This window comes from Epinephelus fuscoguttatus, linkage group LG14 (genome assembly GCF_011397635.1).
Source record: "Epinephelus fuscoguttatus linkage group LG14, E.fuscoguttatus.final_Chr_v1".
In the NCBI taxonomy this organism is placed as follows: Eukaryota; Metazoa; Chordata; class Actinopteri; order Perciformes; family Serranidae; genus Epinephelus; species Epinephelus fuscoguttatus.
The window spans coordinates 8,470,006-8,497,006 of NC_064765.1; the positions used below are offsets into that span (position 1 = coordinate 8,470,006).

Sequence of the window (27,001 nt, forward strand, 5' to 3'; positions counted from 1 at the left end):
TGTCGTTTGATAAGTTACTGTCTAGGATAAAATTTTCCTCTCCTGGGGTGTTTTCACCAAAAGGACTGAGCTTCAAAAACGTTCCTGTATAAACCTGCCGAGGTCACAGATGACACTATCCACCACCTGTGTCATGGACACAAACTAACCTCACCAAGCTGTATCAACCATTTTGTATCCAGCGACATTCAACTAGTCCATGTGAAGTACATTAAAACTCTAACTAGTCCTCCCTCAAGTTGTATCAGTAAATCTTTACCCACCGCAATCTGTCATATCTGTTCAACAACAGCCGCTCGGCTCCTTGAGAGATGCTCCTGCAACACCTTATCCCACCACACAGTATTTACATTCACATCCATTTAGTCCATCGCTCACTCTTAAGCCAAGTACAACAGAGCTGCATGCTAAACTCGTTACCATGGCGATGAAGTGTGCTTTTACCGCTCCTGATCCACTCTTCATTTTACATTCAAGTGCACTGTGAAGCATTGAACCACAATAAGAGGGTGACGCTAACCGTTTGGAGTCTTTTCTTCAGGGTGGTGACGTTGTATTTTCACATTGTGGAGCTGATTAGAGCCACAGCGGTGCTGGTAGTCTCAGCTCACACACTTCCAGTAACCAAAGCATAATTAGGACAATACGGCACAGACACTGCATAATTCAAGACAACATCAGGAGAGGGGCTTGTGGAATTACACAAAGGACGAGAATATCTTTTGTAGCACAACAGTGGTGGAAGAATCCTTCATATCCTTCACTTAAAATAGCCATTATCATTATTTCTATATGAGCACTGGATCAAATGATTACTTGTGTGTGAAAGGGGGCTTCTACTACTACAATTATCACCTGAATCTGCCATTTCAGTGTCACTGCTCTCACCAAACTTGTTTCCAGGTGATGAGCAAGTTTAGAAAGTAAAGCATGTAGCAGCTAAAGAGCCTGATAATATTTCCAAGAGTTAATGGAGACCAAACCAAGGCTAAAAGGAGAGTGAATATTTGTGTTTATCTGGGTTGCAGAAAACCACTCAAAATAAATGCTAATTTTTCTTCATGTCTGCTTTTGTGTGTAAATAGCATTTTTTAAGCTTTTTTGCTGCCCCCAAGTGGCCAAAAAAATCCAACCAATGCAACTTTAACCCTTCTAACTCCACGGATGCGCGGGCGCTCCCACGCGACAGCGTCGGTACTTTGCAGAATATCTCGGGAACCACACAACAAAACTTAATGGGGAAAATTGCTATCATAAGCATACTCTTTGGGCGATCTATGGTGAGCTCGGGGCAATTCTAGCCTTTCGAGAAGGTTTTCAATCCAGCTGTTAAGTGCGGCGTTTTTTCCGGGAACTTCGCACGTGAATTCCACCGTGATAACTCCGTGATAAGTTCATTATTCATTACATTTTGTGATTAAAAACGTGTAAATTATGTTAGCGGACCTCCATATTGAAGCTTGATGTAAATGATGATGACTTCCGGTTGGTCTCTCGACCAATGAGATGCTCCGATTTCTTCTTCTTTTGTTTTTATGACGGTGACATCCAATCCCAGCAGCCAAAGATCAGCGTGAGGTGAAATAGTTATCTTCCAGTATCGAAAACAAAGGAATAATAATCTCCCATGGCCAAAACAAAGATAAATAAACATTTACTAACAACTTTTGAACGTGGAAATGTACACAAGCTTTACACACAAGCTTTACGCACTATATGGCATGTGCTTAGTCCGCATTTCCTATGCGCACGTATGTTTTTTACTGCATTTACTGTGGTTTATGGTAGACAGAAGTTATTGTTATTTGTTTTATATAGAGCAAATTTCGCGGGTCATAATTTCGCGGTGTTTGTGGTGGGAGATGAGAGAGTCGGAGAGATAGGTTAGTGAGTTTGAGAGTAGTGAGTTTTATTGATACAGAGAGTTAGGTGCAAAAAGGTGCTTCACTGTCACAGTCTCCCATGTAGAGGATAAGGGCAAGAAGGCCACGGCTGGGAGAAAAAAGTGCATCCTCTGCAGAAAGGACAGGCAGGTCCAACAGTCCACACCCTGAAGTGTGAGATGTGTGATGTAGCCCTCTGTCTTGTTCCAGACAGAAACTGTTTCAAGGAGTGGCACAAGTGACTGAGGAAGTGAGGGGAAAAAACGAGTGGAGAAAAAATGTAAAAATGTAAATATTTTTTGTTGTGTTTGTGTTAGAATGTTGGGATCTTTTTCTCCTGATAGCCAAGGCCTGAGAGAAACATATTTGAAAATGAAAAAGCTTGTACATTGTTGATCTGTGTCTTTTTTTTTGAATTAAATTCTGTGACATTCAATTTCCGTTTTGCTTTTTCTTTTGTATTTATACTCATATAACTATTGATCCATTAATGTGGCATCATTTTAGCATACATATTATTATTGCCCAGGTTGTCCTGAAAAAAAAGATGTTCATTACTTGACTGTGCATGAAAAGGTTGAGATTATACATGCATTAATAGACAGAGAGGCCAGGCGGACAAAAAAATAGCAATAAATGGCTTGGTTTTTTAAGGGTTAAAGGGATACAGATTGCCAACCCGCTATGTGTCATACCAATGTGGGTACAATGTGTAAATAAACTATGGTAAACCTCCCTTCATCTTTCCAGTGCCAAAATCTCCCTGCTCATCTCTCGGCTCAAATCTGCTCACAGACACATTTCGCATTATCCAGTGGATTTTCACTGGCTGTTACTTGAACTACAGTTTTTGGCTTCCATATTTTCATATACCCGCCACCACAAACACAAAGAGTAAAGAAATTCAGACCAAACTTGGATGAAACAGTAAAACTAGGCCGTGCTAATCAAATATAAACCAAGAGTTTATTACTGTTACCTATTTCTCACCTAAAATGTCTTCAGAAACATAATTTAGAGAACTGTTTGAGTGTATTTTGAGATCTTTTGTTACCATCTAGCTATCATATTGTTACCTGTGTCAAAACAGAGAAGCCCGCATTACATCACCCATCAGTGGGAACGTTTATTGGCCCAATGCAGCGTAGTGCATTCTGGTAGTTGTAGGTTTTCTCCCTTTCGAGAAAAATCAAAGTCCGCAGCCCTTTTCTCAGTTTCTTTGGTCCACCAGTTTTGTACAAATGTATTTGTCTTACTACAGCATAAACAGCCCAGTCTTATTAAGCCGTGTCATACTTATTTAAGACTACACTTAATTTTCTAAAATTTAACAGTTTTTATGCAGTTTTACCTAGAAAAATTAAGCATTCAACTCATCTGATCACTTCATATTTTCCCCTCTTCTTGCCCACTGAGTCTGAGGCTCTTCCTTGCAGTATTTATATTGGCCAACCTGATACTGTATGTCACCCTAACTCTAAGACAGCATACTGCATGAGTGTGACAAGTGCTCACCACAGCAATCTGAAAACTGTACATGCCATACCAAAAGGGAATAATATACACCCTTAAATCCATGGCACACACAGGCACAGTGCTAATTGATCTCAAAGTTGATCTTTAAACTTAAAAGCTGTCTTTCTCTTAATGTCAATTTTTAGTTAAAATTGATGAGTCCTGCAGGATTTCATGAAGAATGATACAGATATTTTCTTAAAGTAGAGCACCAGGAATACATTGACTAGTTTTATTTCACAAAAGATGATCTCCATACCTTTGTCACCTTGCATATTAATGTTAATAAAGGATGGAGATGACAGTGGTGGCAGGTTCAGCAGCTGACCTGAGGCCTGTGTGTGTGAGACTGTGTTAATGTTACCTGAGCACAGCTGCCAACAGAGAACTTAACTTGTCCCTACACCAAAGGAGTTTTTCTCCTGCAAAGACTCACACTCAAGTGTTCTTAGCGCTGCGCCGTGGCTCTGGTCCTCGCCAAGGTTCCTTCACATCCAAATTATTTAGCACTGTTTATTATACAGAGGTTATGCTGGCGCCAGGCGCTAGGATTCCCAAAAGAAAATTGTTTTTATACATATAAATGGAAAAAGGCTGGACGCTCGCAATGCAATCCTCTCAGTTTTCTGTGGAGTTGAAATTCAATCTACAACTTCTTTGCCTGCCTTGGACATCCGCATCGCTGCTCTATTTATTTTTTATTTTGTTTCTTTTATTTCTCTTCCTTTGGCAGGAAAGGAATGATGAGAAACACAAACCCTCAGAAAACAAATATTGTCCTGAAAAATAAAGAAACCCACACAAGTAGATGTTAGGAACAGTTGTACCAATTAACTTGTTGTTGTGGTAATTTATTTCTTCAGGGCAAACTGATAATGGACAAAAGACGAACATCTGCAGTGTTTTTGATGAGAACAGACGCATTCTATTTTATGCCTTTCACTTTGGCCCTCGTCCTCCAGGCTTCAAGCCAAGTGAAACTATTTTTAAATTGTCTTCTCCTGATTTCTCAGTTTCTGTCTTTTGCTTCTTTATCATACACATTTTATCTCTCTTTCTATCCCTTCCTCCCACCTCTCTAAACCTTTGTTTCTCATTCCTTCACTTTCCTTTTCTTTCTCTGCTTCTCTTTATCCTAATACCCTCTTCTCTGCACCTACCCCCCCACTCCACCCAGCACTCTCTCCTCTTCGCTTCACTCCAATGGCTTTCAGCTGTGGGGTAATCACTGCAATATTGTCTCTAGCAAGCCTTCTCTGCAGTTAAAATAGCGGAAGTGTTAGTAATAGGGGAACTCTGTGAATAGGTATGTAGGTGCATGTGTGTGTGTTTATGACCCAGAGTGCAGCAAAACCAGAGATGATGGAGAGCTGACTCATAAAATGGATACATCATTTTCAGCACATCATTTGTTAGGATGTTTGGTCCCAACACGTTCGACACTGTCATCACTTATCGGGCTGAAAGTAAAACATAAGTTCATGCTGCCTCAAACTTTACACACAGATGGTATTAAAAGAAACAAAATCCCTTTTTAAGACTGCTGAGTTTTATACAAAGTTGTGATCTTAGATGACATGATCACATTATATCCCTTTAGTGTTTTGTTTTTCTTTTGTTTCCCTCGCCGCAAAAGGGGGAGTTAGCGGTTAGCGAGTTTCTGGTTCTCCACACTTTTATAAATGAGCTGCATGACAGGGCGCTTCCCCCTCCTTACAACATTGGAACAACAGCATGTCAAAGTCTGGCAACAAAGCATCCTTTTGAAAAATGGACTTTGCATCGCTTTGCCTAAGCAAACACATTTCACTAACACAATCTCTGCATCGCTCTAAATCATAATTATGGGGTATCCAGAGACACAGAGCCAGTAAATGAATGGCGTACTTTATGTGCGCACAGGAGGGCTGCTTTCTCAGCACTCAGGTTTTCCAGCGTGAAGGGAGAGAAAGACAGAAAGTTTAAATATTGAGGATTTGTTGCAACAAAGCTTCTTTTCTTTGAAAGCAGTTTCAGCAGGAAGAAAAAAAGCAATCTCTGTGTAATTATCTCAGGCTATCTCTCCTGTTGTCTGCTTGCACTCTCAGACTCTCTGGAGTTTGGCCTAAAACACTTTAAAGAGAGAGAAGCAAACTGCCCAGTAACACAAGACACATGCAAACTCACACACCAGTTATGGAAGAAGTATTCAAATCCTTAGCTGAAGTCAGTCTAAATTCTACTGTGTAAAAAGCAGAAGATTAGGTTTAGTTAGTAATAGACAGGTTATTGAGGATTGAATTCATTGATTCGTTTTGTCTATAAGGTGTCACAAAATTGACGCATTTTCCAGTCGACCCTTCACTTAGTCCCACCCCCTTTAGTTATTGTTGTCAAGCTTTTGTACTTGGCATGTCAATATGGAGGTTTCAACAATATTAATGAGAGATACTCTGAAGGAAATAATAGCAAATGTCTGGAATAAATGTTCTGCAGGTTAGAAAGAAATAGACAGAAATGACAAAATGCATTTGAGAGCTACATTCACAATATAATTTGTCACCAGAGTATTGTGAATGAGGAGGACATTAAAATTAGGGCTGAGCCCCTGCAAGTCGGAGTTTCCAATCAGCAGTTGGAGACCTCTCAGTTGACTGAGACTGTTTCAAGTTAAGCAGTCATGTTTATTAGGTTTGTTTTGTTTTGTTTTGCCTTTTGGTGCCTGGATTTTGCTGCACAGTGAGCACTTCTCAATTCACCCTGATCTTTGATACAGGTAGCTGCGTACAGGCAGGTAGCTGCCTGAAGGAGGACAGGCTTTGTCCGATCAGACTAAATAATAATAAATGATGTTATCTTATGCCTTCTGCTTAGAAGTGGTGAATTTACAGCTCACAGCAACTTAATTCAACACAGTGTCTGGCTTTTGTTAGATATCGAGTGTCGGCAAAAAATGTTGTTGCACATTTCCAATCTGTTTTTAGTGCCGTTAGCTTGTTTATTATATAATGTGAATGTCATGGTCACACCTAACGTCCTGCTGGGCCTCGTTCAATTCCCAAACTGTTTTCCAATCAGTTGAGGATGGAAAAAAATTAAATATGGACGGAGGAAAAAATGATTATGTTGGTGATATTTAGATATTTTAAGGTTTTATCTTATGTTTGAGGTAATAATTGAAATCCTTAAAGTAACTAGGCTTCTGTAGTAACCACAGCTTTCAACATATCTTTGAGAAATGTGGAGAAAAAGCAGAGATGTCTACCAAAATGCTGAAGTACAGAAACATCCCAACTGAAATGCAGTTCTTGAGCACATTTACTTTGTTAGTTCCCAACTCTTAATCACACACAGAAACACAGACATATTCATGTACACATACATATTCACACACAGACATACTCAAAGAAACGGGCATCGAATCTCCTTTTGATACCCATATCCAAACACGCATACTGTACGCAATCACATACAGATGCAGTCGCAGACACACACATCGCTCATGTCTCAAACGTGATGACATCTCCCCCTCAGTCGGCCTTGTCGCTTGGACTTTGAGGACACCGGATGCTAATTGGAAACAGGAAGCTGGTGTTTTCCACAGACGTTTCAAAGAGCTGTCACAGTGAATCTCTCTCATCTAAAATACAGTCCCTAACCACAGTTTCCCCGCCACATTGCCATCAATCAAAATACTAAGAAACCCCATATTACAGTCAACTGTTTGTGTGCTCTGTTGTGTGGGAGAAAGAGCTAAACTCGCATCCTAATATAACATGCACTGATTTAAGGTGGACGTTCTGTTGTAGAGGCAAATACACATATACACCTAAAGTTTAAAGCTAAGAGACTAATCATTAATGGTAATTTCTCTACTCTCATCATAACTTTTTGAATCTGTGGACACAAAATTTGATTGAAAATGAGTTTGAAAGAATATGCTCATATTCAAGCACCTGTGTATTTCCAGTAAACATCAGTAAAATAATAATAATAATAATAAGATTAGCTTTAGCTATGGGACATTAAACTCTCCTCTGTGGTAAGGTAGTAGACATTACCAAAGCAAAGCATAACTGAACAATGACATGAATCAATAAAAAAAAGGTAACAAAAGAAATTAAATGCACATTTTGCAGAATATTTCATAAAGCACAAACACCAGTCCTATATTTCATCTAAGCGATGTAGCCCTCTGCACACAGACACACACTCAACCCCCTCCACCACATTCACTCATTGACCTGCTGCAGAAGCGTGAAAGGCGTCCAGCTGCCCAGAGGGTAGTGAACATGTCGAGGCATAATTGAAAAGGAGACAGAGAAAGCTAAACAAATTACACCAAAGGAAAGAAACCAAGAAACATAATCCCGGCGGCTGTCCTCAAACTGGAAATGTTTTACATTTCATCTTGAATGAACCGGTGGCTTTGAAACCAGTTACACCAAAGACGAGTTGATACTTTGAGTGTTCACTTTTTTAGGGTTTGAGCTGCTCCTGTGGTTTTTATAGTCATTTTAAGATCAAAATGTGGCTGGCTAATAACTATATCCTGTAAACAGTGTGTGGGTGATACTTGAGTATGTGGTTGTACTGTGAGGGAGGTGTGTTTATTAGTCGTATGGTCAAGGACGTGATCCCTCACTGGCTTCCCGATTCTGCCACTTGTTTTATTTGGCTCTGTGTTGGCAGTTTGTAAGTGTGCATATTCAAGAGGACCTATTATGCTCATTTTCAGCTTCACACATGTATTTTGGGTTTCCACTAGAACATGTTGACATGCTTAAAAGTAAAAAAAAAAAAAATATACTGTCTGTGCTGGAACACCTGTATGCATCCTCTGTCTGAAACATTTTGTTTAGCACCTGTCTCTTTAAGTCCCCCTCCTGAAAAAGTCCAGTGTGCTCTGATTGGTCAGCGTATCCACGTCTTTACTATCTTAGCATCTCACACTATTTTTTTTCCCTCAAGTGCGTTTCGCCCAGTACCGCCCTAATGTTTTGTGATCAGCTAGTACTAAGAGCTGTGACTGACTAGTGTTCATTACATCAACGTGTCAAAGGTTAGTACTAGATAAACACTGCACATTATGGCGTAACTATTGGAACATGCTTGGGGAAAAAATAATGCCAGCATCTCTGCACCGTCATTATAGCCAGTGAATAGCTGTAACAACTAAAGTGGCACCTTTTCCCATGAAAAACCACCATTAAAATCTTCTCAACACAACCAGATGTGTTCCACCATAATATGTTCTGAAATCGGGGAGAAATTTACAACGTCGGCAAGCAAGGTCACGTTTCCCTAACATTAGCATGTAGCTACATGTAGCAATTTAGCCTACATAGTGTAAACATTGCAGTAGCATGCCTGGTGAAGATGACCATCTAAAGAAATCCATCACTAGCTGATGTCAGCTTGTCTCAAAGTAGAAATTAGAATATCCACCTCATGTTTGTATGCCTCCGCAGACGAGTCAAGTTGCACTTACAGTTTATAACCATGTCTGTCAGATAACATGGATGCTTCATCCACGTGCGCCCCTCCCCACCAGCACAGGAGATCTATACAATCAGCACAGTTTCAAGGTGGACACCCAAGATTAGTGTCACCAATTCAGTATCTGACCAAATGTCTCCCCTTCTGTTTCTGGCATATGACGTTGCGTAATGGCCAGAAAAGTGTTTTATGCAGAACATTACGATGATGATTATTATGTCACAGTGAAGTTGACCTTTGACCTTTTGGATAGAAAATGTCATCACTTCATTATTTTATCCTATTAGACATTTTTGTGAAATTGAGTCCCAATTAGCATGTGAATTCTTGAGTTATGGCCAAAAACGTGTTTTGTGAGGTCAGAACGACCTTAACCTTTGATCTTCGACCACTAAATTCTAATCAATTCATTTTTGAGTCCAAAATTCTTAAATCTTTAGGCCAGAACTTTAAGAAATACCCTCAAGGTGTTCTTGAGATCGCATTCAAGAGAATGAGACAGACGAGGTCACAGTGACCATGACCCATGACCACCAATATCTAATCAGTTTATTGTTGAGTCCAAGTGAACGTTTGTCTCAATTTTGAAGAAATTCCCTCAAGGATTTCAAAATTGGAAATAAAAATGGGACAGACGGATGGACAGACAACCCAAAAAGTCAATGTCTGTTAATGGCCATCGCTAGCGCGGAGGCATAAAATCGGTGGAAACAGAGTATTCTTAACAGTCTGAACGGCCTGAGGTTTCTGGTCACAGGGATTACTTTTAGATCTGTTACTTCATTATGTGAAACATTGGCCACATTTAACATAAACGTCCAACACTGTAACATATATGACAGAAAATAAGAAGCACAAGTCCCCTTTAACGAAGAGTATATGCGTAAAGTTCTCAGAATAAGGATGTGTTTCTTTGTCTCACCTTGCTTTCTGGTAGTGGAGCTGTTCTGCTTATTCTCCTTATAAACCAGCTGTTTTATCCACAGTGTTGGAGCAGTTATCTCTGCAATGACAGGAAGACAGAGTACAGATCAATAACCTCCATACGTTTAGATGATCAACGAATAAACCACAAGCTTTATTTAACCTTGTCAGCTGTGCCTGATCCAACAGTAGCTGCATATTTCAAACGTTTGCACGAGAAAGCTTTGCCCACAAAACCATAATTAAATCTGCAGCCAAGATCCCAGTATTTCCAATAATATCAAAAATGTCATCTGGTATTTTTGACAGCTGGAGTTTTCCAATTGATATAACGGTGCATTCTTAAGAACTGACGTATTGAGTTTAAATATTAAAATCCTGACACACTGCAGCTTCACTGAGGTGTTGAAACAATCTGGAGATAAACACTGTAAAAGTACATAAAAGAGCCACATCAGCATGAACACATGCTATGTACGTTAGCTAACTGCACTACATGACCATCTTAGGCTCGTGTTACAGGTGAAGGAGTAGTTAGGACACCTACCATCACCCTCAGGGGGGACGTGAGTCTCCATGGTGGGTGTGGGCTTAGAGCCATCATCTGGGTTGAGGGTGAGAAAGAAACGGAAAGAGACTACCATTATTGAGGTTAATACAATCTACTCTCCAGAACTGTTGAATGGTTGGGATTTGCACATGGCCCGGCCAAGACAGATAGAAAAATAGACGGAGAGACAGATTGAATAATAGAAAAACAGAAGACCACCCACGTGTGGCTCTACATCTCTCACATACACAACAATAAATCAACTCCTCACACTGACAGTCTCACACAAGCATGATCAAGCTGCACATTTAGCACACACCCTCACAGTTGCACAGTAAACCACACACACAGACTCTTGCATGCAAACACTCACATGAGGAGACCACCCTCCTCATCAGGACCCGCATGAGTGCCATGCAGGTGCAGCAACTAATCCAAACACAGAGGTGAACGGACCTCTGAATCATTGAAGAAGTGTGAACTTCATCATTCTTGATTGTCAAAATAGGACAATGCAGATGTTGGTTCGGTCAGTCGGTCAGTAGATTGGTTGGTCCGTCTCCAAAAACGCTGGTCCAGTGTACGATCTCAACAAGTAGCCAGACTGCATTGAAATTTGGCAATGACAGTGATGGTCTCCTGAGGATAATTTCAAGTCACTCCAGTGATTGTCTGGTTTTTACTCTGGCTCCACTGTCAACATTTGTCCTTGACTTGGTTTGTGAAAAAATATCTAAAAAACAAGCATTCATATTTTGCCACAATTTGTTATATAGGGATTTTATTTGGGATGGGATGATTTTTTTTAGTGCAGACTGTGTTATAAACACTCAATATGTTGATCAGAATCAGAAAAAAACATCCTATTTTAAATAGAGTAACCCTAACAAATGTTCCTAGGAAGTGATATTTGGTAGTCTTAATCTTTTAGTCTAAATATGTGTGGCTGGCATCTCTTCATCATCATTTTGTAGATCAAAATGTTGTGGTTACAAACATAGTAAACTGTCCTAACATCTTTCCAAAGCCATAATACTGTGTGACAAAGAGAGAAGCTACATTAAAGCAGAATTCAAACACATTTTCTTTTTCTCGGTTAAATTTGTAATAGCTACTATCTTTTTCCTAGATCCGGGTTAGGCACCCTGCAGCTTCGGAGCCACATGTGCTCTTGGGTCCCTTTCCAGTGGCTCCTTGTGACTTCAATAAAATTATATGGAAATTATTAAATGCTGGAAGTTATTTTTTTAGTTTTTAATTTTCATTCATCACTGTTGTAGGCTAAAAGTGATTCTTAATTTCACCAATTGGAAAAGTGTGTCGCTTATACACTGAATTAAAAATGGTTTAATATTTCGTTTACTAAAATGTCTTTCGACAGTCTACGGCCTGGTGCCTTTTCCTCTACATTTTGCCAAACCTCAGTAGCAATGGCTGGTCTTGGATCGCCCTAGTTATGAATTATAAATCCAAAAAAGGGAAAAAATGAGAATTTAATAGTGCGTGCACAGGTTCATTAGCTTTCACCACCAAGACTGCAAAGTTAAAGAACCAAATAATCATTAAAAAGCCCAATTCAGAGTAACCATGTTGTGTTAAAACATATGATCTTATCTTCTTTATAAGGTTCTTGTTTGTTTTTTTGCAGCTCTATGTATTTGATTTTTCTTTTTGTTTTGGCCAAAAATGACTCTTTTGATCATGAAGGTTGCAGACTGCTGTCCTAGATTAAGAAACAATCCTGGCACTCGGAAATACAGGTTTGACACAACTGAGTGAATAAATATTATAATATTATATATTCACTAACAAGGTTTACTTTTGCTATCAGGAAAAAAAATAGATTTTTTTTTTTTTTTTTGTCAGTTTGGGGAAAATGAACCAAACATCACGTTTTTAACTGTAGCATAGGCTAAATAAACTGTTCTGACAGGTTGAAGGAGTCCAAGAAACTGATAAGTTGTAATCATAGATAAAGCTGTAAATTCAGCTACCTACAATACTCACCCATGTGCAGTTTTGTAGCATCTGGAACATTCCTTAGGAAATAATTCGATCAAAAGCAAACCACAGAGGAACTTTGATTGGAGTCATTCTATAAACACTAAAGTAAGTCCTTAAATCAGATGGCTTGACAGCAAACAGAAACACTTAAAGTCAAACTGACCTGATCTGGACAAACTGTAAATAAAACACAACAGTTACTAGGTCGGTCTCAGACAAGTGCAGGCCTGGCTCAAACTCTGGTCAGAAATATCCATCAGTATTAGTTTTATTTATTTATGTATTTATTTGACAATGTATTTTTACACTTTATAGAATTTCCCAGTGAAAAACACACTGATTCTGTTTGCTGAGCATTCTGTAACTAACAGTATTTGTCAATTACTGTTTGATCCAGGTCTGGACTGTGAGCTACAAACTGCAATGGGGAAAAAACAATTAATTTTATGCATTGACAGTAAACCCTTACTTTGACTATCACTTCCACAACTCTCTGAACTGTGTACAACACTCTCGAGGCAGGGAAACAACTGAAGTGCGTTATGTATTTCTAGCAGAGCGGCTGTTTGTCTGACGATGCAAGCAGACCCATGCAGGAAATATTTGCATCAATTTTACTTAAGTTTTTTAATTGATTGAATTTTCTTAGCAGAAACTAGAGGAAAAACTGTAGAACAATATGAAGAAAGATATTACTTGAACAAAACCAGTAAAGTTTTTGTCGCATACAGTTCTGACACTGATGCATTTACTGGAAGGATACCTGAGGGTTAGTAACAGTATAGTATCTTTGTCTGAGGTGTGATACTCATTTGAAGTTCTCAGTGTCATGCTAACATGCCAAATAAAAAGGTATTGAGAAGGTAAAGTAAACAAGTTAATGTATTCTTTAACATTAAAAACCATTTTCATCCAAACCCCCCTTAAACTGAAGGTGAAACATTCGTCATCTATCATTCCTGTCTGTACAAATACGGACTTTGGACATATCAGACAGAACAAAATCAGGTCAAAAGACATTTTGAACTAGTGGTCCCTTTCTGTCTCTTTCAAACACATGCATGCACACACAAACTTGCAGCAGATCTCAACTCACCTTTTCTACCAGAGTTCGGTGGCCCAGGTGGTCTGTCGGTTACTGACCCTGTAAAGAAGAACAAAACAAAACATGTACAAAGCAAAGCCTAGAGAGCAGCAACAACTGCTCAGCCACAGTAAAGACTTGGATTCCAAAATGATATTTATCTGTTTTTAGAAACAAAACAAAAAAACAATTTAAAATTTACCACCTAATTGCAAATAAATTATTTTGTAAGAGCTTGAGTCACTTTATAGCTATCTTATGATTTATATGTAAAGGCTGTCCACACCAAGAGTGATAACTATAAATATATCGGTAGAACTCAAGTCCACACCAAAACTTTGAAGACACCCGTAGAAACAGTGGTAAGTGGTTATTGATATCTATTTTTCTAAAGGCCCAAACACACAAAACCAACATCAGAGAACAAGCTGCACTGAAAGCCTGCGTTGCCTCACATCACCTTTGTCTTGCTGAAAAAGTTGCACATTAACACACTGCATAGACTTCAGTGAACGGCCAACCAGCATGTCTGTTCTGCACTTGCATGAGAGGAAATAACTCTCCTCACCAGCAGATGGCAGTTGTTTCTAATCATAGTTAAAAAAGGGAAACTGGAAATCCGTTTTGACGCTAGTTAGCACATTAGAGCATATTTACCGTGCACCACTGAACAATAACACAAACCATCATGAAACGTTTCTGCTTAAGAACTCAATGGCTAAAAAAACACCAATCTTACCTAGTATAACAAATTTGTTTTGGTCTCACTCCAGCTTGATTCTAGCTCTTTGTTTACTTTCCTCACTTTAGTTTCTCTTCTTGTGTGCTGAGCGGAACTGTCAATCAAAGTTATGTCATTCACCAACGGGCACTGCACTCACTGATGCCAACTTATTATGCTGAATCGGTGAGAAAAGCACCAACGAGGGCCAACAGTATGGGACACACCTCAGTGACAAGGGCCACCGACACTCACCAGTGGCCAAATGTTGACTATTGGCTGACCGTCAGCTTGGTGTGTCAGGGTCTTTACAGCAGCACATGCTTGGAGACAGTTTACATCACATTAATGCTTATCAGTGTGGACGCTCACAGCAATACGGTTATAGTTATCATTATAATAATCGTTCCTGGTGTGGACAGCTCTTCAGACTTGATTGGTCCATAATAACAAAGGCTGACAGGAACATCACTCTCACAGATTACTCAACCCACTGACGTCTTGACTCTGAGTTAGACGCAGATTCTGTTAGTACTTCACAGCAGGCGCACATTGAAACATCAGGCTTGTTGCATCATCTTAACACTGACTAATGCAAGTTGTACAGTATCCCAGTATCATTCCTGTTTGGTGCATGCAGGTAGTTGGTTTCATGCATGGATGCATGGAGGAATAGACCAAAATTAGACAGTGCAACCAAATTACAACAGACGGGCAAAGGGGAGGAAATTTACTACCTGACAATCCACTTGTCCCAGCATGAGTTCCCATAAATTCACGGAAGTTTCCTGCAAATGTATGTGAGATGATTGATTTGGGTCATAGTGTACAGGGGGCGTCTGAGCATTTCAGTGAAGCTTGGGCAGAGTTGGGCATGTATGACTGTAACAGCTGTATATGGTATGAGGTTTATTATGCCCAGATTCTGGTCCCAGTGTCATACATACCTTTGCAAGAAACAATGAAGATATTGGATCTTATGCAGGGCAGAAAGGAGACAGGTAGAGACTGTGTTGTGCTCTAAACTACATTTCATGAAATGTGATTTTTCTTCACAGAGTAGGGCTGCAGCTAATGATTCTTTATTGATAATCAATAAGCTGGTGATTACTTTCTTGATTAACTATTTGTTAAGTCTATTAAATGTCAGAAAGTTGTGAAAAACAGCCATCACAACATTGCAGAGACCAAAGTGACATCTTCTAATTTTGGCTCTTGTCAGCCATGCTAAAGGTCAAAAACAAAGACAACCAAAAGGCTGCGAAACAGACTGCCAGCATCAGCACATATTTCACACCTGCTGTAGTTGGGCCAGATAACATTATCTATATCTTAATCTGCCTGTCTATTTTAAACTACTTCAATAAAGTTATGGAAATAGGGTCAAATCTTATGGAAGAGTTATAGAAAAGATGACAAATTTTGAACTTTGGATTTGGATGCCTCAACTTACTATGAGCGTTAATTTGTTAGCTGTGCAATTTTAGCGGAAGGAGACTGTGGGAATGAGAGGTGAACTGTTAAAAAGATTAAGGTTTCTCTCCACACTCCACATCTCCACCAGTTTCTCTACCTTTTCCACAGAACAAGAGAACCAAGACTTGTTCGTGTTCTTGCACCTCCTCACAGTCCCCTCCATGTTTACTGTCTACCTGGTTTGCTGCTTCCTGTTTGGTGCTGGAGAGAGCACAGCTATCGGTTGTTGACAATGATTACATCACTGAAGGTCATGTTTGATTTTATTGGAATGTCAGAAAAAAGACTGACTTAAAACAGCTCTGATAGTTTTATGATCGCCGTACACCAGACGATCAAGATCACAATAGAGCGCCACAACTCTAGAAAACTCTGCGACAGTGTAACCGCTTGAAAACTACTTTGCTCTAAGGGCAGTATTAGATTTTAACACATTTGTGAACAAGTCATAAACAAGCTGCCGGGCTGTTTTTCCCCAAATACCTGAACACACAGAGGTCCTGTTGTGCACAGAAGAGTAATTCACTAGATGTACAATGAAATGTTTTGTGTAAAAATAAATAAATAAATAAATGAAGCCTTATTATCTGCTGCAGAAATAAAAAAAAAACCCTGGAGCTTAACTATGAACTACTACGCCTTAGTATGCCTTCACAAATGGGAAAAGCAGCGTGGTTTCCTTGTATGAGTGCATACGTAACCATGCTCCATTTGTGAACTTTAATGATTCTGTTCAAAGGGCTGAAACTCAGCAGGTGCCAAAGGAAACCATACAGGTGATTAGTGGCACAAGTGGGAAACACAGAGAAAAGAGAGGGCAGAAAAGACTGAGGCAAAGAGAGGAAGATAAGGAAACAGAGAGGGAAAGACAGAGAGAGCAGGAAGCCTCTGGCAGTCTGTGGAGCAGCTTCAGAAGGGCATGCGACCGCTCTCACCACACACTCCACACAAAATTTGCACCATATGCTCTAGTGGCTGTGCAATCCAATTCTGGCAAAGACCCCTGTGTATTATCTTCTGAAGGAAAATGATGGTGATTATCATAAAGTGTTCCCATCCAGGATGAGTGTGCAGAGCTGCGCTCTCTCTCCTCCGGCCTGCTGAGAACAGTTAGACAAAGGGGGGAGAGCGGTGGAGCTGAGAGGCCCCTGGATGTATGGCCATTAGCCTTCTCATTGACCTTGCACCTGCTATTCGCAGCATGACGTGTAATACACATGTGCCCATAGTACGTCAAGACAGACCCTCTTTAACTGTAACCCAAAGGCTGTGTTCACTCTTTATCCTTCATCAGCAAGGTCATTTAATTCAGACGGAGGGTCAGTTCACTGGTAATTTACTCAATTTGAAGGGACAGTTCAAAATCAAAAATACATATTTTTCCTCTTACCTGTAGCTATATTTATCAATCTAGACTGTGAGTCTTGGAGACGTCAGCTGTAGAGATGTCTGCCTTCTCTTGACTATAATGGAACCAGATGGCACTCAGCTTGTGGTGCTCAAAGCCGCAAAAATACATCTGAAATTTTTAACAGCAGTGTCTCTTTCTAGAAATCATAACGCAATTACTCAAGATAATCCACAGACCTTGTTGTGAGCAGTTTCATGTAGGAACTATATTCTTTCTACCAATCTACAACAGCCAACTGTATCATCACAAAGAAGGAAGCGTGCATCTACTCATGGACGTGAGGCTTAACCAGTATAAACACTGATTGTGTCCTCCTCCGTTGAGCTGTAATGTTAGCTAGCTAATTGGTGCTAGGTGAGCTAGCTTCCTTATGTGCGGTGATACAGTTGGTGGGTGTAGTATAAAAACAGTTCCTACATAAAACTGCTTACAACAAGGTGTGAGGATTATCTTAAACCAGGTTGTGATTTCTGGAAAGAGACATTGCTGTTGCTGAGTGCCATCTAGTTCCACTGTATTGTAGAGAAGGCAGACATCTCAACCAGATGAATGAAAACTATTTCTGGTTCTTTTTGAATTATGAAAAAAAGTCAAATTCCTAAAGTGTCTGAAAGTTAATTGGCTCAAACCACACTGACTTGGCTCCCAAACACTCTTGGCTCTGAGATCATACAAATGCAGCCACGCTTAAAAAATTTTAGATGCTCGTTATGCTGCTTCTCCACACTAATAAAGGATTGTCGGGAAACATCCGACCCTTCTACCGGAGTTTTAGTCATACAACCTGTTTGATATTACTCTGAAGCGAAGTTGCCCCGGTTGCACAAATAACTAAGACTCTAATCACTAATGTGCACAGGACTGATGCAGGACGGATGCCAGCTGTGTTGCAAACCTCGTATAAGACAAATGTTTTGAGTTCTTTTGAAAAACTCTGGACGTTTCATTCACAGGTTGTCTGGCTGTTCCCCGCTTCCCAGTACCTGAACACACCGGGGTCCTGTTGTGCACAGAGGAACCACTCACTGGCTTGCCGTCACTGGTGACACACCAGCAGTAACCTGTCAGAGTATGGCACTGGACCTGCACAGGCAAAAAGGTAAATCACTCAAAATGTTAACAGCTTTGTAACATACATAATTTAGTTGATGAATACAGCAGAAGGTGAAGAGCACAGTCAGAGGTTTGTGTCTGTGGAGGGAAACTGATGGGGAAAAGAAATCTGAGGTGAGACAGACCTGCGCAAACGTTCCATCCTCATTGCATTCTGGGACAAACATGGACTCCTGAGGTCTCCTGGCTTGTTCCAGAGCCTGGTTCCTCTCAACACGACACTTGGACTGACCTGCATCTGTAACAGATTGACAGAACAGCCTGCTCTCATACACTGCTTTCAAACCTCCAGCACTGCTGCTGTCTTTAATTTTTGTTTTACTGAAGATGCATGTTTTCTGTCAACAACACCCTGTTCACACCTTGGAGCTGAGCAGCACAACCACACTTTACTACTGTTGGCCACCAAGTGTCGCCTGATGTTTCAGTGCCTTGCTCAAGGGCACCTTTTTGATAGATGTACAGGGAGAAGAACAGTATTTATTCTTCAGTTTTTTTTCCAGTCAGGGTTTTGAGCCATTTCTTCAAACGACAGGCTACCTCTGCTATTTTTATTCCCTGAGCCTTTAACAAGTTTTCAACACAGGACAAGCTGAAGTGATGGCTGCTCATGATTCTGAAAAACTCTCCATCCAAACCTTTTGTGCTGCAGATCAAGCCTAGACAAGCCAAAGATGCTAAAATGCTAAAACAACACATTCCTCGACACTGACCATTACCAGTTCCAGAGGTAGTCTATGAGCAACACATTGTTAGTGCTCAGGAGTGCGTCATATACTCGACACTGATATTTTGAAATGTCAGTGGAAACTGAGCCTGTGTTCCTGCAGCGTTGATGAGCCAGACCTGTGCTCTGGGGACAGAGATGGAAGTGGCTGAAAGGTCAGAGACTGAAGTGGGCTCCAAAACCAGCTGGTCACTGGTTCAAAATCCCGTCAGCAACTACTGTTTTTATTACACTCACAGCTCCCGTGGAGTCGAGCTTCACATTCAACTGTTCGTGTATACACATTCACACCGGGGAGCTGACCAGTGCAACCGCAGTCCTCCACTTTTGGCAAACGTTCTCCCTGGATAAATAAAAGTTTAAAAAACTTGTCTCTGGACCTGAAAGGAGACAGACATGTTGTCTCCTTCAGAGAAAAAGTCTGACAGAGCCAGAACTGGGTGATGAAGTCACTGAGAGGGACAGACATGGTTACATGAATTTATAAACGTGGACTTTGACTGAAAATACATTTAGTCTTAGTTTAGAAACAAGGCTCATTAAACATTGTAGTGCTTCTCTTGTACGGAGGAAAAACAGTTCATTGTCCCACTGAAGACCCCAACTAATTTAAATACATTTTCTGGTTCATGCTTGTATTTCAGGTATCTACTGGAACATGTTTACATGCTTTATTGTTTAATTCTCTCATACCGTCTGTGCTTGAACACCCATATTCAACCTCTGTCTGAAACCCTCTGATTTTGCGCCTGTCTCTTTAAGCTCTCCTGCCTACTAAAAAACCCAAATCTGCCCTGATTGGTCAGTGTTTTGGGGGAATAGCGGCTCTTTCTACTGTGAAAAATCACCAATAAAAGCTTGTAAACAAAAGTGGACATGTTCCAGCGGTCCAAAATTAGGGAGAAATTTACAACATCCACTACCGTGATTACATGTTTCCCTGACGTTAGCATGTAGCTTGATGAAGCAGTGTAGGCTGCACAATGTAAACACTGGAGCAGATGATATAAAGAAATCCAGCACATTCTGATGTCATACTGTGGCCAAAATAGAAAAAAATGTCGGAAACAGAACAGTCTGAAGCCTGGGGTTTTTACTCACAGGGATTACTTTTAAATATGTTTACCTCATTATTTGAAACTAACTGATTACAAATAATATTACATCCGACATTGTAACATCACATGTGAGACATTGTGAGCAGTTTTTCGTCATGTCTTGCCTCGTGCTTGTCTGTCCTTGTTAGTTTTGACAAAGCAGCAATAAATGACCATCCAAACATTTTTTTTTATTTTTTTTCTATAGACAAGTTTGACTGACTGCAAACACACTAACAAAAATGACTTTATCATCTTAATTTTTAGAGATTCTGAATACTGAGCTGATTCATGATGTGTTAATTTTACGCGTGTTGTTTATTCATTGAGAAGTGTGTAAGATTTTGGGGGATTTAGTTGCATCTTTTGTGAGGATTGCAGATTGCAACTTCTCCCGGTTAGAATTCCTTCAGGAGGTTTTTATGGGAGGCAAATAATCCGCAGAGGTCTCTTCCGCTCCAAAACAAACAGACTAGGTGATTAAAACTAGTAAAAACACTGAATAAACCAGTTTCACATTACAGATCAGTGTCACTCCTACGCTGTTTGGCACATCACAGACGGCTGCTAGCCCAGCACCTGCTAATGTGTGCTCACCTTTTTTCTCTGATAACTTAAGATCCAGACTTTCAGGAAGTTTTTACCGGGAGCCAAATTATACACAGAGGTGTCCTTCTCTCCAAAACAAACACTCCCATGGATTTAAACCAGTGAAACACTGAATAAAGCAGTTTCATGTTAAAAAAATCAATATTTTTCTGATGCTCTCATTGCAGAGGAGCTGCTACCTACCACGTTACACCCCCTAACATGGGGGTGTAATGTGAAGATCTCCATTGATGAAGACCTGCATCCTGTGTAGATATCAACGGCTCATTTTCAGGTAATGAAAACACTATAATTCTTATTTTCAAAAACATACGTGTTAAATTATCTTCCATTTCTGCCAATATTATCTCCTAAATCCTACACTGGACCTTTCACAGTTGATACTGATCTGCCTGTTGCAACAGGCATCTGTGCTTGTTGTTGTTTGTGGATGTTTGTTGTACCTGTTAGCAATTTATATGTCTTGTAATCGAGTGTATCTGTTGTGTTTAACCTGAATCTCATGCATACCTCAGTAAGCCTTATCCAGGCTTTGGCATTGTAAACACGGATTGGTTCATGAACTGCCGGCCTAAATAAAGCAGCAGTTTCACTACAACAAAACAGGCCTGCCGCATCTACAAAGACTGTGAGCTTTGCCCGGCTCCCCTTTCCTTGGCACGCCACTCATATTATGAAACAAAACCACGTATTACCATACAGAGGGAACAAACTTCACTCCAAAAATGGATTCGGTTGGGAATGCTGTTTTCCTAATGGACAGTGGGGCTGAAAGAAAAAGGAGGGGAAATGCCAAGTTCCAACCTTGACTCTAGACCTATCAATCTCTGCTGTTGTTGAGTGGCTGGCATCCAGAGACTGAGGAAGTGTGTGATCCTGGTCTGTAAAAACTTACACGCCTACAGAGAGGCGGAAAATGAAAGACATCTTCTGTTCAGTTCCACTCTTCCCAAACTGTCTGGTATTCACTTAAAGCTGCAACATCTTAAACATAATCCCAACTAAATCTCAAGTAAATCTGTCTTTTGCCTTTTCAAGTTTACGATATATAATCTCCAAGGAAAGATTAGGTGCAAAATTATTTTCTAAGTTTTCTGCTGACCTTGGATCTTCGCTACACACAACAATCTGCCTCTTGAGCTTCATCTCATGTTTAGTGTCCGTACCTTTGAGCTCCAGGTCTCTTGCTTCAGATGTAGACGTTGGTGCTGGAGCCACCGGCAGCTGATCGATTTTCACCCAGTTTTTACCTGAAGCACAAAAAAGTCATGTCATCATGGTTAATGCATATTAGAGATGCACACTTAAGGCCATTAACTCCACTTTGTTTGTATAGTTAACAGTACTGTGTTTTGGTTGAATCAAGTATCAGAAATCAGGAGTAGGGCACCACTTCAATGGAAGGTTATTCATGCACAAATGTTTTGAGCTGACTGCAAACTAGTAACAGGGGCAGTCGCATTGTATATCATACCATTTGTTCTGAGGCTGATTTTCTGCAGCCCTGGAGGCAGGGTGGGTAATATGGTAATATATATACAGTGAGACAGAATACATCTGTCAGCCATCAGAGACTTTTGCACATTGCCATGCTTTTAATATCTCTAGAGAACTGAGGCGATACGCTTATCAATTCCAATTCAATACTGACACGATTCTCGGGTGCCTTATTACAATTTTTAATTACTGCAATTCTATGAGTATTGCAATTTTATATTTAAAACATGACCATGGGGAAAAGTCAAAACACACTTCTAGTGACTGTATATGATGATACATTTCCAAAAACAATTCACATCTCATGTCAGTCTTTCTGACTTCCTTCTGTGTGATGATATGGTTGGCCATTGTAGTTCAATAGAAAAAGAAATAGTTCCTATATGAAACTGCTCATAACAAGGTCTGTGCATGATCTGGAGTAACTGGGTCATGATTTTTGGAATTATTTCAGTAGCATCATAAACTGTCTAAAAAAGAAAGTGGTATATAAACTATTTTTATGGTCTTATTTTTTAACATTTTTCCCCTAGTGAAGCCTTTTGTAACCTTGCTCTATGAAAGGTGCTATATTAACAAACTTTACTTACTTATTTACTTACTAAAGTGTACAGTATGTTACATGTACAATAGAATGAATAAAACATCTTTTAATTAAACTCAGACTGCTACATTCCACTGTCCCTGCAGTGTTTCCCATACATTTATTTATTTGTGTCATCTGCAACACCAATTTTTATTCTGAATTGATTTCTGTTTTTCTTCATACAGTATTTAAAATGGGTAAAATGTTATTCCATTGTAGAGCTGTGTACTGCACATTGATTAGCTCAGACCCTCACCCCACTTTCTCTTGCTTTCTCTCTGTTTATCAGACTACAAATGAAACAAGACTGAGCTAGCCACCCTGCAGTCCCTGTGCCTCTCCCCTCTGGTTGTCTGCTTTCTTGCCTGACTGTTGAGAAAACCCATGTTGGTGCATTCACAGAAACTCCAGTGACTTCCAGTGCCAGCTACTGACAAGCAATGTGTGAAACTAAGTCGTATTAAATCAAACTATTTGCAAATATGCATGTCATGAAAAAAATGTTAATGATGCCTCGCATTAAAATGTGGCAGATGACTCACAGATCTGAGTTTCCTTGAATGCACCCTGACAACTTACACTATCTGCAAGTAGAGTTTCTCCTCCTCTCTTTTTGTTCTTTCTTTTAGTGGCTTTACAGTCACAACAATGTTAGGAATGAGGAAAAAAATCCCAGCATAGACAACGTTAAGTTAATGTACAGAACTTGCTGCCGATAGATGTTCTCAGCGCACTGATATAGATTTAAAACCAGAGTTCAGTTCTCACCTCGACACCGGCCTCGGTGTGCCAGTGTCAGTGTTTTATCTTTGCAGCGCGCCCTCTGCAGTTCACAGCCGGTCTCATAGCTCCGCCCGTCCGAGCCGCACACCGGCTTCCCCTGTGTCCGTGAGCAGATGACCCCACAGTGACTGTCTCTGTCTCCAATCAGCCACTACAATGAGAAACACAGCAACATGTTGGCATAGCAACAGTGTAATGGATGAGAAGTTAAACTTCACCTAACACAGCAGATGCATTTTAAGATTATTGAGCTTTTTCTCATTCTTTGAAAGATTGGTTTCTATTTGGCTCCTTTTCTTTCTTCCTTGTTTCCCTGTGTTTGAACAAAGGCTGCATTCAGCTGGATCTGAGACTTTGCCAAACTAATGTACAAATTGGACTCATGGGTCACTTGCCCATTTTGCTCTAACATTTCTTTAGTCCTCAAACACTTGACAGCTGCTGTCTTTTTTTGTTTGGGCTACTGTAACGAGGGCGTGAGCGGCTCCTCACTGAAGCTCAACCTAGAGGCTAATTTATCTAATTGATCTTTGGCTGAAGACAAGCTGAACCTTGATTAGGTTTCAAAGGAGCCAAACCACATTCAGAGCAATGGGAATCCTTCTCCCCTCTCCCCAGATCTTTACTCATGATCTATTAGTGAGTCGATTCTACTCTACTGTTGGAAGTCAGCCTTCTCTCTGACAGCGGTAATGGTTCTTGGCTTCGCAGCTGCCTCCAAATATATTTAGGGTCTAAAGGATTTCAGGGGAGCACGAACTTTGCCAAAAAGATGGAGTTGTGTGTTAGTGAGGAGAGAGAGTAGGTGTGCATTGAGCAGCACCAGAATCCTCTATTGTGAAAAGTGGCCCAGCAGCGTACCTGAGCCAACTCGTGTTGAAAATGTTTCAACTATGTGAAAAAGCACAAAGAGCTCTTGATTAGATCTCGATATCTCGCAAGTGATGATTAAAGTTTGTGGTTACTCAAACACCTGTTTCATAAAAGACAAAAGACTGAAAATCAGGCAGTTCTCAAGTAGGAAGCTGAAAACCTTACTCAAATATATTTTTCACCCAAGGTCTCTTAAGTAATTACCAGAGTGCCGGTTAGAGCTCTGGATCCGACACAGGAGATCTCATTAAGGGCAGGTACGGAGGGAGGAAGGTGGTGGAAAATGAAACACAGCCAGAAACAAAAGGCACAGTTTCCACCCTTCACTCGCCAACTCCTATCAGACGATCTGAGCTTTCACAATGATCCACAGTAGAAATGCATGTGCGGAGCTTGCATGTATACAAGCACAGTTTCTCTCTTTGTCAGTCCCCCACTCCGTCCTCCGACTCAAAAAAAGCTTTATTTTGAATAACATCGAAATTGTTGCTTGGTGACCGATTTTCTCAAACATATAAAGAGCAATCAGACAGACCTGAACAAAGTGTAGATGGTAACGATGCCAAACCACTGATGTCATGAATGAACTGGTGTACAACTGGATCTCATATAGAAATGAATCACTAGAAGTTTTCATCTAACGTGCTCTAAACAGATTAACTGCATGGCAGTGTGCTTTTTCCTCTGTCACTGCAGCACTGTACGTTCATCTGTGCCTTTGCATTGGTAGTATTATTATTATAAAGAAGTCAGACTGCTCCAGGAGCCATCACAGCCATACTTCCCCACAACCACTGCCAATAAAATCATACTTTAGTATCCACCAGTGACACTATTTTCCTGGACAATTTGACTTTCATAGATCAGTGGACACTTAGACTAATCACCGATAATCCGGTCTTTACTGAGGGAGTTCAGCTCAGTGTGAATACTATCTGAAAATTCTACTGTATAGTAAAACTGTTATTAGTGCATGTTGAAGGGAAACTTCTGTATGTTTTTAACCTGGACCCTAATTTCCCGTGTTTTGTGTCTATGTAAGTGACTAATATAACCAGTGTTTTTTTTTAATTGGTCTCAGGGCTCAATAATAAGGATTGCCAGATTGCCTGCGGCAAGTAAAATGCTACATCAGGCTAGTCAGTTGCCAGATCAGGGGCTTGTGAGAAAATAGCAGCGAGTAAAGACAAAAAATTACAAGCTGAATCGCAAGTGAGCATTCATTTCTTAGAGTTTCTTCTCATCCATAACACCGTGTCCTTGTTCTGATTTACTTAAAGACTTAACATGACAATTAATTTGAGTATTTTTTTATTTGATTATTGCTAATAAATAATACAATTTGTATAGGGGCAAGTAAAAACTGACTTTGGCTAAGTACATTTCTGACCTACGTGCCCGACTGGATTAGGTTCAGTGTTGATAGGAGCACTGCAGATAGCAGCCACAAAACAAGCTGCAATGTAACCACACAGCACATCTGGCACTGCTAAAATACGTCCACTAAAAGTGCTTGTTTTTGACCCTGACAGACTCCAATTGTTACTTTAAGTGTCTGACAACATTATGGAAAGAACTCTACCAAGAAATAAAACATTTTCTACAGCATTTTGCTTGATCTGCTTTGTTTGTTATTGTCGTCCTGCAACAGCTCTGAAATGAAGACTTCTCCTCGAGTGAGACTTGGTTAGATACAATAACAAGCAGACTGGGTGAAGCAGAAGAAAAATGTTATGTCTCTTTTGAGTACTCTCTGTAATGTTGTGAGACACTAATAATCTGAGCCTGTCAGTGGCAAAATCAAGCACTTTAACTTTATTTATTAAAATGGAGTCTGTTGGGATTGGCTATTGCGATTTTGGGGCTATTTCTGGTTAAAAGAAAAGAATCCTCCTCTTTAACAAAAAAGGTCTTTCTCTGTAGGGAACCTTGCTATAACTTAAAATAATAATCTGAGCCTGTCAGTGGCAAAAACAAGCACCTTTAGTGGGCGTATATTGGCGATGCCCTGTTGTCCCAAATGGTTACATTGCAACTACAATGTAACCAATGCATCTGCAGCACTCTTGTTTAATACTGGACCAGTTTCAGAAGTTGTTGTCATTAGTCACTTGAACACAAAAATTAGGATCCAGGCTTAAAAATACCAAAGTTTCCTTTTAATGCATAATTTCTCCAAGCCATGCCAGGCACAGAGGTTTGAACCAAGTGCTAAGGTGTAACGTTTGCCATGTTTACCAGCTTAGTTTAGCATGTTAGCATGCTAACATTTGCTATAATTAGCACTAAACACAAAGGATAGCTCTGGGCAAAGGGAAAGCCATTAGTTTTGCAGATATTTGGTTTTGGAGAAATTCAAAATTTGACGTGCTGGTGGTGCTAGATAAAAGTCAGAGCATCACCAGAGTTGATGTAATTGATCTTGAGGAGGACATGACTGGCTGTGCAAAATGTCATTGCAATTCATCCAATTACTGTCAAGATATTTCACTCAAAGCCACAACTGTGAACCTCGTGGTGGCACTAGATGGAAAGTCAGACATTTACCAAAGTCATTATAATTCATCCTTGGGGAAACATGAATGTCTGAGCACAGTTTTGTGCCAATCCATCAAACAATTTTTAAGATATTTCAGTCTGAACCAAAGTGGTGGACCAATAGACCATCCT

At 40.1% G+C, this 27,001-nt stretch overlaps 2 protein-coding genes across 7 annotated transcripts in view; one reads left to right on the forward strand and one right to left on the reverse strand.

Annotated features, from left to right (window-relative positions):
• The window catches only part of ccdc177 (coiled-coil domain containing 177), a 135,623-nt gene that overhangs the window by 70,587 nt on the left and 38,035 nt on the right, over positions 1-27,001 (forward strand). The window contains exons 5-6 of one of the 2 annotated variants that reach the window (XM_049596787.1): positions 18,000-18,145; positions 20,760-20,866. The gene's annotated coding sequence lies outside the window, so the exon portion shown is untranslated. Of the gene's footprint in view, positions 1-17,999; positions 18,146-20,759; positions 20,867-27,001 lie in introns of those variants that run through there. The other variant, XM_049596786.1, reaches the window with a different exon arrangement.
• Positions 1-27,001, reverse strand: part of smoc1 (SPARC related modular calcium binding 1) — a 72,654-nt gene that overhangs the window by 24,595 nt on the left and 21,058 nt on the right. For 2 of the 5 annotated variants that reach the window (XM_049596789.1, XM_049596790.1), the window contains exons 2-9: positions 23,444-23,609; positions 21,759-21,842; positions 18,285-18,397; positions 18,030-18,129; positions 14,897-14,947; positions 13,451-13,498; positions 10,348-10,437; positions 9,799-9,879 (exon numbers count right to left, since the gene is read on the reverse strand). In XM_049596789.1, the coding sequence (XP_049452746.1) occupies positions 9,799-9,879; positions 10,348-10,437; positions 13,451-13,498; positions 14,897-14,947; positions 18,030-18,129; positions 18,285-18,397; positions 21,759-21,842; positions 23,444-23,609 (733 nt within the window). The remainder of the gene's footprint in view (positions 1-9,798; positions 9,880-10,347; positions 10,438-13,450; positions 13,499-14,896; positions 14,948-18,029; positions 18,130-18,284; positions 18,398-21,758; positions 21,843-23,443; positions 23,610-27,001) is intronic. The other 3 variants (XM_049596791.1, XM_049596793.1, XM_049596792.1) reach the window with 3 other exon arrangements.